This window comes from Bufo bufo, chromosome 6, assembly GCF_905171765.1.
Source record: "Bufo bufo chromosome 6, aBufBuf1.1, whole genome shotgun sequence".
NCBI classification, from domain to species: domain Eukaryota; kingdom Metazoa; phylum Chordata; class Amphibia; order Anura; family Bufonidae; genus Bufo; species Bufo bufo.
The window spans coordinates 315,687,651-315,701,103 of record NC_053394.1 but is presented as its reverse complement, the minus strand read 5'-3'; the positions used below and the strand labels follow the sequence as shown (position 1 = coordinate 315,701,103).

The window sequence follows — 13,453 nt, the reverse complement described above, 5'->3', positions numbered from 1 at the left end:
CCCTCCCAGCCCCATCATACAGTCACATGTACCTCACATCTCCCTCCTCCATATACAGCCATAACCTGCAAAAACCCACTGCTCTCTGCTGCAGTCTTTTGCAAACTATGAGGCTCTAATTAGATCATTACCTCCCCTTTTCTCCTTTATCTGTGTGCCTGCACCACAAGCAGGCACTGTCAGAGATAAAAGCTCTCAGCTCTCCCGAGGTTAGGATACTTTCACACTAGCGTTTTTCTAGTTCCGTCCTAGGGGCTCTATACCGGAAAATAACTGATCAGGCATATCCCCATGCATTCTGAATGGAGAGTAATCCGTTCAGGATGCATCAGGATGTCTTCAGTTCAGTCATTTTGACTAATCAGGCAAAAGAGAAAACCGATCTGACTGATCAGGAATTTTTCAGACTGATCAGGATCCTGATCAGTCAGAAAAATGACATGCGTTTGCAACGGAACTGCCTGCCGGAATCAAACAACGCAAGTATGAAAGTACCCTAAGGCTACTTTCACACTTGCGGCAGAGAGATCCGGCAAGCAGTTCCGTCGCCGGAACTGCCTGCCGGATCAGGCAAAATGTATGCTAACTGATGGCATTAGTAAGACTGATCAGGATCCTGATCAGTCTTAAAAATGCCTGATCAGTCGAAAAAATTCATTGAAATGCCGGATCCGTCTTTCCGGTGTCATCCGGCAAAAACGGATCCGGCATTTATTTTTTCACCTTTTTTTCAGTCTGCGCATGCGCATACCGGAAGGACGGATCCGGCATTCCGGTATTCTGAATGCCGGATCCGGCACTAATACATTCCTATGGGAAAAAATCCGGCATTCAGGCAAGTCTTCAGTTTTTTTAGCCGGAGATAAAACCGTAGCATGCTACGGTTTTCTCTTTTGCCTAATCAGTCAAAACGACTGAACTGAAGACATCCTGATGCAAACTGAACGGATTACTCTCCATTCAGAATGCATGGGGACATACCTGATCAGTTCTTTCCCGGTATAGAGCCCCTGTGATGGAACTCTATGCCGGAAAAGAAAAACGCAAGTGTGAAAGTAGCCTTAGCCAGCCATAACTGTGCAGTCAAACAGCCACAGACGCTCACTGCAGGCTCCTTCGCCTTGCTGGAGGGGGCGGTGCTGAAACACTGCTGAACGGCACTAGGAGCAAAGATGAAGGGAAGCAGGGGGCCGGGCATGAAGGTGTCTCACTGCTGACTGACACGTTCATTGTGGGTGTGAATCAGGACCCAGTACAAGTGCACAATGAACTGCACCTGTTCTAGGAGCAAGGAGGAAGTGGAGAGAGTGTACTAGTGATGGACGAACATCTGCCGGGACGGTTCGCAAATGCGCTCAAATGTTCGCGAACCGCAAGTTCGCGGCGGGTCCCATTCATTTTAATGGCAGGCGAACCTGAAAAACCTTCAGCTCACATTTGCAGCCAAGAAATAATTACTAGAAGTGCACAAATAGTCCCACAACATGGACAGTGACATACCAGATGTATTATTTCGAATTTGCGATCTCCATTCATTATTTTTTTCAATGCGAAATATCGGCAATATAATTTCCGCGTACGTGCATGCGCAAATGCACTATACAGTACCCAAATGCACTATAAAGAAAGTATATTGGTATATAATACCCCGCTTCAATCAGTTTTTTGGGGGTACGACTGGTATATCACACTTTGCGAGAAAGCTGCTTCTGAGAAAACTTCACTCTAGGACTCAGGCTGATGACTGGCTGGTCACGAATGAAGAAAAAGAGGCATTAAAAATCTTAGAGGAATTATTGGAACAAAATGAAGCAGATGAACGCAAGGAGGTAAGTTCATTGCCTAGGGGAATTGGGACGAAGTCACAGGTGTTCCCTCCATTTCATCTCTGTCCAGCCATAGACATCTTTGTTAAGATGGTCTGTGAAGATTTAGAAAAGTTGAATAAAACAACAAGTAGACAAGGAGATAAGAACCTAAGTGGGAAGGAATTTAGAGCTTTAAAAGAACTGAGAGAGATGAAGGGGGTTGTGATTAAAGCCGCAGATAAAGGGGGAAACATAGTGGTATGGCCGGTAGAAATGTACGAACGGCAGGTATTCAAACTGTTGAGGGACAAAACCTGCTATAGAGCCCTATCTGAAAACCCCCTTGTCTGTTTTCAGAAAAAACTGGAGACCATTCTTAACACAGCTATTGAAAATGATGTTATAACGAAAAAGACTAAGGATGGTCTTATCACACAGCATGCTAAAGTGGCGACTTTTTACATCATTCCCAAGGTGCATAAAAGCAGCACAGATCCACCTGGACGACCTATCGTAGCAGGTAATGAAAGCTTAAGTGAAAATATATGCAGATTTGTTGATTTTTACTTACAACAATTGGTAATTAATTTACCATCCTTTGTGCAGGATACTACAGCAGTACTAAATCAATTGGAGGGGATACAACTTACAGATGAAATGATTTTGGTGACGGCGGACGTAGAGTCCCTATATACTAGTATACGGCATGAAGATGGCATGAGGGCCACATCAAAGTTTCTAATGGGTAACAATTTGGAACCAGCCCTCAACCAACTGCTCCTACAATTGTTGGACTTCATTTTGCATCACAATTTTTTTGTTTTTAAGGATAGATTTTATTTACAAACGCAAGGTGTGGCGATGGGGGCCACCTGTGCCCCATCCTACGCGAATTTGTTTTTGGGTGCTTGGGAAAGGGAGATCTTCCATGGTGTCCTCCCTGAGAACATCGATAGAGTCCATAATTGGATGAGATATATCGATGATATTCTGTTCATCTGGGAGGGCACCATGGAGGATCTTAACAGGTTCATGACCGTACTGAATAACAATGCACTTAATATCAGGCTGACGTATAAAGCGGGGCGAGAAATTGATTTCTTGGACATAAAGATAAAAACAAATGAAATGGGCAAAATTCAAACAGAAGTGTACAGGAAGGCAACTGCTGTAAATTCCTTATTGCATGCAAGTTCGGCACATCCTAGATCAACAATTGATGGGATTCCTAAGGGCCAATTTGTGCGTCTCAAAAGGATTTGTTCCAATGAGGCGAGTTTCCGTATGGAATCAGAGAAATTACAGTTACGCTTTAAGGAAAGAGGCTACAGTAATAGGCAGATAAAGAGGGGTTTCCAAATAGCCAAGGCAAAAGAGAAAAATTATTGTGCCCTAATGAGGAAAACAAGATGGCTAAAACCACGCTGACTGGTAGTCCAGATATTAGATTCATTACCAACTATAATAAACAGTGGAAAAAGCTATATGAGATTCTGAATAATCACTGGGACATTCTGCAAACGGATGTGAAGTTAAGTCAGTGTATTTCGAACAGACCATTATTGACTGCGAGACGCTCCAAAAATCTTAAAGATTTGTTGGTGCGTAGTCACTACATCCCTGAGACCAAACTAGGACAATCCACCATGGTAAAAGGATCATATCCTTGTGGGGGATGTAAGGCATGTGCCAATCTAGATAGATCAACCAACTTTACCAATTCAGACCACACCCAAACGTATGAAATTCGTGAGTACATTTCTTGCATGACCACCGGGATTATCTATTATGCAGTCTGTCCCTGCAACAAAATATATATTGGCTTAACAACAAGGGAATTCCGGAAGAGAATAAGGGAACATGTGAGGGATATTGAAAAGGCGGTAGACGTTTTAAATCTGAGTGATTTAAAAACCCTCCCAAAGCATTTTAAAATATTCCATCAGAGCAATCCTAGGGGTTTGCGATTCAGAGGCATAGACAAAGTGCATTTGGGGATCAGGGGGGGCAATTACAGTAAAATCCTGGCCCAGATTGAGACTAGGTGGATTTTCAGGCTCAAAACCCTGACCCCAAAAGGATTAAATGAGAGCTTTGGCTTTGGCTCCTTTCTCTAAATAGTGGCATTATTTTAGGGGTAATGGGAGATTTGGCCCATTTTTTACTACGGGGTCTTAGTTGATGCATATATATGTATAATGATGTGTTGTTTCTACTCTTTAGTCTGCCGATTTGTCCTGAATGTCTGTCTCTTTGTGAAATTCCGATGTTATGAATTCTGCCACCTTTGAATGGATCAGTCCGTGTTTTCGTATGTGGTGGTCCCTGATAATTGTGACGTGCCTAATACGGGGCTTCGTGTTGCAAAGCAATGTGTTATTCGTATGGTTTCACCGCACTATGCACTTTAATGTGTGTATATTTATTTATATAAATGCATTTATGGAGGATATGCTATCTTCCATAATCCTGTCACATTTGGATATCACTGGTTCTTAATTTTTATGTTTTATTACATCATGTTGGATGAACTTTTGATTGCATGAGGTAGTGCCATGATCACTGTACCAATGGTACATTTATGAAAATGACACTATGTTTCAATCAGTATGTTCATCCTATCGTGTGTAAATTATGGCACTTTCACGTATCCATGTATAAAATATCATTGTATGTATACACTACGATTAGATTCATATATACTTATGATTGAGTTTTATTTATTCCCTATTCTCTGGGACACTTGTGCGCATGACCTTCAGGTCTGGGCGTTTTCCTTCCGCCCTCTCTCTCCTATGGAGGGCGGTGGTGGCGATGGCGATCGACATCATAGAATGTGCGACCGCCCTCTCCCCCACTGGCCTCAGAGGAAGGGCGGAGGTAATATAGTCACATTTGAATACACACTGGTCACTATGGGTATTTATTTACTTTTTATCTTTTATATAATCATGTCGAATGAATTGTTGATTTTTTGATTTAATGTCATGATCACTGTAACTATTATATATTTATGAAAATAACACTTTGTTTCAAATTGAAATGTTCACCGTATTATGGTTAAAATATGGGACTTCCACGTATTCATGTAGAAAACATTATAATTATATATACATTAGGACTAGATCCGTATGCACTTTTGATTGAGCCTCATCGACTCTTTATTCTGTGGCATCTGTGCGCATGACCATTGGGTCCGGGCGTCTCCTTCCGCCCTCTCTCTCTTGTGCAGGGCGTTGGTGGCGATGGCGATCGGCATCATAGAATGCGCGACCGCCCTCTCCTCCACTGGCCTCAGGGGTAGGGCGGAAGTAATATGACGCAGCGGACGCTGATGGGTCATGCGCCGTCGTGATGACGTGGAACTTCACAGAGAATCACATGACGCTCTTATAGACACAGGATTGGTTGTCGGCGCCTTATTAGTGTTCTCTCCCTCTCTGGTCTTTAACTCCTCCTGAGGAAGCAAACTATACGCGAAACGCGCGTTGAGGAGCGCCATTGCCCTGATACCTGTCCCTGCTCTGTTGGTATGTAGCCCTATACACCTGCTTTACCTTATATTTTCGGAACTAGTGTCTGCTATTTTGGTATTCATGCACACCGGTGTATTGAGGCAAGCGCACCTTTGCTATAGATTCTCCATGCTCCTGGTATTATATCCTTTGGGATAATTGATTATTTATATATCACATATATGGAGATCCATTTACGTCCGTCCAATGGATGGGGCAGGTAGCAGTGTGATGCAGGATTGTGGTTGTCCCTGCTCATTTATTGTCTTATAATATGTATCATGTATGTCTTTTATGGATATTGAATAAAATTGATTTGTATTTTCTCATACCGGTGTGTTTAGCACTCTTTTTCTTTATTGTGGTACCAGTAGAAATTATTTGTTCCAATAATGCTTGTCCCTCTATATACCTGCAGTATCGCAGCAGAACCGCACACAACTGCCGCACAATACAAATGCACTATTTCTAACAAAGAAAGTATATTATAACATTGTACAAGGAAGGCAATCCATTAGAATATACATAAAGATAAAACGCAACCTTTAATAATGTTACTATGAGGGTCTATTCACACGTCCGTAAGTGTTTTGCGGATCCGCAATACGAGGGCATTCTGCATCACGGACGTGGACCTATTCACTTCAATCCGGTGATGCGGAACGGAAGCACTATGGAGTGCTTCCGTGGGGTTTCGTCCCGTACTTCCGTTCCGCAAAAAGATAGAACATGTGCTATCTTTTTGCGGAACAGGCGGATCGCAGACCCATTAAAGTGAATGGGTCCACAATCCGCTGCGTCTGCCCCACGGTTGGTGTTCGTACTTTGCGGCCCGCAATTTGCGGGCTGCAGCACGGCCACGGGGCGCACATGTTCGTGTGAAGGATGCCTTACCCACATATAAAACGTCTGCTTACAACCAAGACCAACTCAGTTACTTTGGTGCATTACCTGGTAGTACAGCGTTCGGTAATCTCTGGTGACATTAACCCTGTGAGGTCTGCCATCAGTCATGTTTTTCTTGCTCAGTTGGAAGACATTTTGGCTATTGCTTCGCAGTTGATAATTCAGCTGCAACGTACCTGCAATAACAATGCAGGCAATGAAAGCAGCACCAGAAGATCCTTTCACTTACATTTAGTGCAGCACAATTCTGTATGTTTTAGAATTATTCCTTCCATGAGGCAAAGTCAGCACCTAATTGAGGTGATGCCCTGGGTCCTAAGATGCCATTCCCTAAATACTTGTCACAGGGCATACAGCAGCACAACAATGACAAGATAAAACTGAGGTTTATTGTAGTGCGTAGTCCCACAATTTATGTGCAGCAGCTACAATAGCAATGCAACTTAGGCTACTTTCACACCTGCGTTCGGGTGTCCGCTCGTGAGCTCCGTTTGAAGGGGCTCACAAGCGGCCCCGAACGCATCCGTCCAGCCCTAATGCATTCTCAGTGGACGCGGATCCGCTGAGAATGCATCAGTCTGCCAGCGTTCAGCCTCCGCTCCGCTCAGCGAGCGGACACCTGAACGGGTGTCCGCCTGGCCGTGCGGAGGCAAGCGGATCCGTCCAGACTTACAATGTAAGTCAATGGGGACGGATCCGTCCCCCATTGACTTTTAATGTAAAGTCTGGACGGATCCGTTCAGGCTACTTTCAGACTTAGAATTTTTTTCAAACTATAATGCAGACGGATCCGTTCTAAACGGATACAAACATCTGCATTATAGGAGCGGATCCGTCTGATGAAACATCAGACGGACCCGCTCTGAACGCTAGTGTGAAAGTAGCCTAATATGCTACCTTTTTTACCCTATCTTGTTGAGCAAAAGTTACATGAAAATCTAAAAGAGCTCATTGAAACAGACACTATGGTAGACATTACTATCAAAACATTTTTGGCACATATTTACAGCCTATATGGTAATATTCTGTGTATTTAAAAAAATAAAAATAAAAAAAAAATAATAATTTTTCTGGATATCATTTTTTGAAATCACTCCATCTATTCTACTTCCTGTCCTGGCCCTTAAATTTCTTTGTTGGTACTTTTAGCATGGCAAACACCCTGACTTTCTCAGTCAGACCATTCACACTGACTAAAGACAGCCCCCATGTAGTGACCCAAGTAGAAAATCCCACATTACACTGATAAGTGCAGTGCTCCTCTGTGGACTTCTTTATTTATGCTTACAAGGAGAACAACAGAGCTGTCATACTGCGATCCCAATGATACACCTACTATTATCATGAGGTTTACGTTGCAGATAACATATTCTCCTCACAACAGCAGTAAACTGACAATGTATTACCCACCTATATAGAAGGTCTTATCATTTGTGAGTCATACAGAAGGACAATGTATTGTATTTAATTTTCAACAACATAGTACAGGCTCATGCACACTAATGTGAGTGCCCCGTCCCTGTGCTGTCGATCGCAAATTGCGGTCCGCAATGCACAGGCACCGTCCATGTGCATGCATTTGCAAATGGGTCTGAGATCTGCAAGAGACGGTCAGCAGCGGAAAAAAATAGGACATGCGGAGGCACAGACCGAAATCCCACGGAATCGATTCAGAGTGCGGACCCATTCAAGCGGTTTGTGGGCCACAATACAAGCACGTGGCACACACGTTCATGTGCATGAACCCTACTGCTGAGATGAAATGCAGACAAATAGTCTAAAAAAAATGTTTACTATGATTATTGAGTTTTAAAAAATATCCATCTCTGAAAGAAATATTTAAATACGTTAAAAAAAAATCATACAAAATTGGCACTCACCATCGGGCCTGAGTAGGAATGCTATGTAATCTGACGAGAACGAGCTTATGTACATCAATACCGCTGGAGCTGTGTAGGTCCTGAAACTAAATGAAATTTCTTCACGTGTGAGGTTATTAACAAACAGTGGAAGGGTCACAACTTTGGCAAACTCCTTGGCCGCCACCATCCCAGCTGACAGGATATTGTGACGTAACCAGACGCCCGCCTCAAAATATGCGCCAATGTCTGTATAGAAAAAGGAGATACAAAGAACTTAGTTCTAGATCTGGAATACCCTCTACTATCATGCAGTATGGCATCCAAGCTCCAATTCCTTGGGATACTAACTGTCTTTGCCTGTGTAATAATGGTAAATATACTTTTTATGGTGATAATCTTATTTTGCAGGTCGATAGTGGATATTTATTGTGGATTATGGACATGTAGACATCCAACGTGTACTGGGAATCATATGAGGTTGACACCTTTTATTAGGTGTTCTAGGCAGCCATTGGGTTGACTTTCCACAGGAAGTATATTTATTGTGTAGATGACTCTAGATAGTAATATTATTTTTGAGGATTATAATGCTTATAACATTTTAATATTTAAGGGATATATTTTTTGGTTGAAAATGCACCCTGCCTCTATATTGTTCCTTATAATAGTTGTATGTACTGAACATTTAATGACACAAGTCTAGGAAACTTCCATTACAAGTGTTTTAGTACTTTCTCAACTACATTAGGATTAATGATATGTTCATACTTGGTGGTACTGCTAATACTATGGCAAAACTAACATTACCTCTTGTGCAGAATGGTCCTTCATAGCCAGTTCCATTACAATCACACATGTAGTGGCTGTATCTCTCTATACAACGGGCTCCATTCTGACACTCCATCTGGGGATTTTCACAGTGGCCAGTGCAGTTGGTTCTTACTCCTATAGTTTCATTGGCCTTGCCTTCGAGATCCAATGTCACACCATTCATTCGAAGTCCTCTGAGACATCCAATGTAAGGTTTCATCCTGTAATCTGCTGAACCTGGTAAATGTAATAGGTGCCGAGATGTTATTGATCAAGAAGTCACATCTCCTACTCACGTTCAGCCTTTAATTCAAGTTTTATCAGGTCTTCCTAATGTCAGATAGCCCCTACGCATGTTTTTGACCATGGTGTACATACTTACTCCAACCACAAATTCGGAACTGGATCAAAGGAAATGTGCTCTCCATTTGCCACACAGGGAGGTCAGTTAATGGTAGTTGTCCAGGAAAATATAAGAAAGAGTGCCACTCTTGTCCATGGGCTATGTATGGTATTGCAGCTCAGCTCCTGTCCCTTAAATAGAAATGAACTGCATTACCAGACACAACCCAGGGACAGGAGTGGAGCCATTTCTGATCTAATCCTGGACAAGCTTTTAAGGTGGAAGAGCTCAACCAAAAGCTTTGTGGGGAACAAACAGATCCTTTCATCTAATGCTGGACAAGTCCTCAAAATATATTATGGACTCAGTTACACATACTATATATATATTATAACCCCAACTCACCTACATAAAGGGGCCGATCATATGAAGTGTTGAGATAGGTCTGGAAAGGGAAATTGCGGATCACCCAAGGCATTTTGTCCACCTTCAGACGGGCAAGTTTGACATTCATTTCAGCTTTTACCTCATGCCATTCATTGTCATTTAGAGGAAAAGGGTACTTAACAGTAACATTTTCATGACCATTCCCAATATCATAGATGAACACGAGGTCTCTTGTTGCTGGAAAAGGAGAGAAACATTGAGGCTGTGAGCTGTGCCAACTGTTAAAGAGTCAGTGAGTTTTCATTAAACATTTGATATGTCATAGAGACATATCAAAATTTTTGATCTCTGGGTTCTGAATTCTGAGACTCTACCGATCTCTAGAACGCAGAGACTTAAGGCCCCTTTCACACAAGCGAGTTTTCCGCATGGGTGCAATGCGTGACGTGAACGCATAGCACCCGCACTGAATCCTGACCCATTCATTTCAATGGATCTGTGTACATGAGCTTTTTTTCTCGCATCAGTTCTGCGTTGCATGAAAAACGCAGCATGTTCTATATTCAGCGTTTTTCACGCAGCCCTGGCCCAAGTGAATGGGGCTTCAGTTAAAAAAACGCATTGCATTCGGAAGCGGATGCAATGCGTTTTTCAATAATGGTTGCTAGGAGATGTTTAAACCTTCAGTTTTGTTACACCTGGACTGATCAGAGGTAGTAGGAGCCACACTCACTATTCAACTCTATCCTGATAAAGATCAGGAAGTCACTCGCCATATTTTCAAGAAATGTCCCAGAATAGGAACTTGTCTTGAAGTAGAAGGAGATGTCCATACTCTGGTTTGGTTGGAAAGTTGGGTAAATGAGACTGGCAGGTTTCATAAACGTCACAGCGTTCCAGGTATTCCCTGTTATCAAATGAGGAGAAACAAATTAGCAGACCTTCATGACTAAAGATGCATAAATTGCAAAATAGAGTTACATTAGTCCAGCCAAATCCTAAAATTCCAGCTTTTATTGCATCATCTTAAAATCCATTAGCCGACCAGAGAGCAAAACGGTCTACGCATTTCGACATAAAGTCTTAATCATGACTTGGTATGGCATTGGCAGCACCCTAACTTGTCCAGACACAAAGACATTAAGGCTACTTTAACACTAGCGCTAATATTTTCCGGTATTGAGATCCGTCATAGGGTCTCAATACCGGAAAAAAACGCTTACGTTTTGTCACCATTCATTGTCAATGGGGACAAAACGTAACTGAATAGAACGGAATGCTCCAAAATGTATTCCATTCCATTCTTATACCGGAGACCATGCTGAGAGCATGAGAGCATGCTGCGGTTTGCTTTCCCTCCTGGGATGCAGAGCAAAATGGATCCGTCATGACCCACAATGTTTTCTCTGACACAATCTGACACAATAGAAAATGGATCCGTCCCCATTGACTTTCAATGGAGTTCATTACGGATCCATCTAGGCTATGTTAAAGATAATACAACCGGATCAGTTCATAACGGATGCAGATGGTTGTATTATCAGTAACAGAAGCATTTTTGCTGAACCCTGCCGGATCCAGCAAAAACGCTAGTGTGAAAGTAGCCTTACACAATGGGACAAAAAGAGAAAAACACATATACAAACCACCCCCATTTTTATCGACAATTCAGTGATCTCTATATAAGTATTAAGTTAGCATTATTAGGGGCAGGTTCATGTCTTATAGGAGATTTACCAAAATGCATCTATTAATGACCTTTTACTGTACATTAAAAAAGTCCTTATATGACATAGAGGAGTAAAGTTGGGATAAAGACTAGAAGAACTTTAAGTAGAGATGCTGCAAGCTTTGAATTTGAAGGAAAAAAACAAGGGCAAGACGATTTTAATAATACAGTCTAATTTTCATGTACACTAAAGAGCCTTTTATATAACGGCACCACTAAAATATTCTACATTGTTTTAAATCAGCACCTGGATCTGAATACTTTTGTAACTGCATGCAATTAAAAACTTTGTATAGCCCTGAGTTATTTAATAAAATCTATCTCTATAGCGCTACCTGCTGTTTATTCTTTTCCTCATCTCTGTCCACTTTGCTGAGGTGTTCACATATCCTCATCTCTTTACTTGAAGTGCTACCAACCCTATCTTCTGATAGAAGCTGTGTCAGTTAGGGAGAGTATACATCTCTCATTCTTCTGATTATTCAGAACAGAAAAAAATGAATCCTGTAAAAAACAGGACTTTTTTTTCCAGCTAAAAGAATGGATCTCTGACGGAAATGGCTTAAACGGATGCCAAATGTGCATAACTAATGCACAGGATCTGTTTTTTTTACCTGTTTTTTTCTGTTCTTATGATGGATCAGAAGAATAGAAAATGAAATGGAGATGTGAACTCTCCTTTTAAGCTGCCAGTTTAAATCTAACAGAACAATTGAAGTAGAGATGTGCGAATTTCTTAAAATTTTTGTTTCAGGTCTGTTTAAATAAAAATAAAAAATTATTTGGACCCAAATTAATTCTACACAAATCAGAGAGAGAAAGAAAAGTGCAAAACATTGTTCCAGAAAACAGACATGCAAACAGTTTTTTGTTCCAGAAGGACAAGAAAACTGAATGCCTTCCTTCCAAAAAGGACAATAAAGCTGAGTGTCTCACACCAGCATATCATCTGCAAATAGCTGTATTTCCAGGAGATTACCCTTTATCAGAGCAAGGTATATGTAAATTAGTACAAATCGGATTCCAAAAAAGTTGGGACACTATACAAATCGTGAATAAAAACTGAATGCAATGATGTGGAGGTGCCAACTTCTAATATTTTATCCAGAATAGACCATAAATCACGGAACAAAAGTTTAAACTGAGAAAATGTACCATTTTAAGGGAAAAATATGTTGAATCAGAATTTCATGGTGTCAACAAATCCCCAAAAAGTTGGGACAAGGCCATTTTCACCACTGTGTGGCATCTCCCCTTCTTCTTACAACACTCAACAGACGTCTGGGGACCGAGGAGACCAGTTTCTCAAGTTTAGAAATAGGAATGCTCTCCCATTCTTGTCTAATACAGGCCTCTAACTGTTCAATCGTCTTCGGCCTTCTTTGTTGCACCTTCCTCTTTATGATGCGCCAAATGTTCTCTATAGGTGAAAGATCTGGACTGCAGACTGGCCATTTCAGTACCCGGATCCTTCTCCTACGCAGCCATGATGTTGTGATTGATGCAGAATGTGGTCTGGCATTATCTTGTTGAAAAATGCAAGGTCTTCCCTGAAAGAGATGACGTCTGGATGGGAGCATATGTTGTTCTAGAACCTGAATATATTTTTCTGCATTGATGGTGCCTTTCCAGACATGCAAGCTGCCCATGCCACACGCACTCATGCAACCCCATACCATCAGAGATGCAGGCTTCTGAACTGAGCGTTGATAACAACTTGGGTTGTCCTTGTCCTCTTTGGTCCGGATGACATGGCGTCCCAGATTTCCAAAAAGAACTTCGAATCGTGACTCGTCTGACCACAGAACAGTCTTCCATTTTGCCACACTCCATTTTAAATGATCCCTGGCCCAGTGAAAACGCCTGAGCTTGTGGATCTTGCTTAGAAATGGCTTCTTCTTTGCACTGTAGAGTTTCAGCTGGCAACGGCGGATGGCACGGTGGATTGTGTTCACTGACAATGGTTTCTGGAAGTATTCCTGAGCCCATTTTGTGATTTCCTTTACAGTAGCATTCCTGTTTGTGGTGCAGTGTCGTTTAAGGGCCCGGAGATCACGGGCATCCAGTATGGTTTTACGGCCTTGACCCTTATG

General features: G+C 41.9%; 1 protein-coding gene across 1 annotated transcript in view; it reads right to left on the bottom strand.

The window, feature by feature from the left end:
* CNTNAP1 (contactin associated protein 1) overlaps positions 1 to 13,453 on the bottom strand; it is a 126,250-nt gene that overhangs the window by 19,678 nt on the left and 93,119 nt on the right. Inside the window, exons 16-20 of the mRNA XM_040437639.1 lie at positions 10,365 to 10,538; positions 9,650 to 9,868; positions 8,899 to 9,138; positions 8,110 to 8,337; positions 6,275 to 6,405 (exon numbers count right to left, since the gene is read on the bottom strand). Coding sequence (XP_040293573.1) covers positions 6,275 to 6,405; positions 8,110 to 8,337; positions 8,899 to 9,138; positions 9,650 to 9,868; positions 10,365 to 10,538 — 992 coding nt within the window. The remainder of the gene's footprint in view (positions 1 to 6,274; positions 6,406 to 8,109; positions 8,338 to 8,898; positions 9,139 to 9,649; positions 9,869 to 10,364; positions 10,539 to 13,453) is intronic.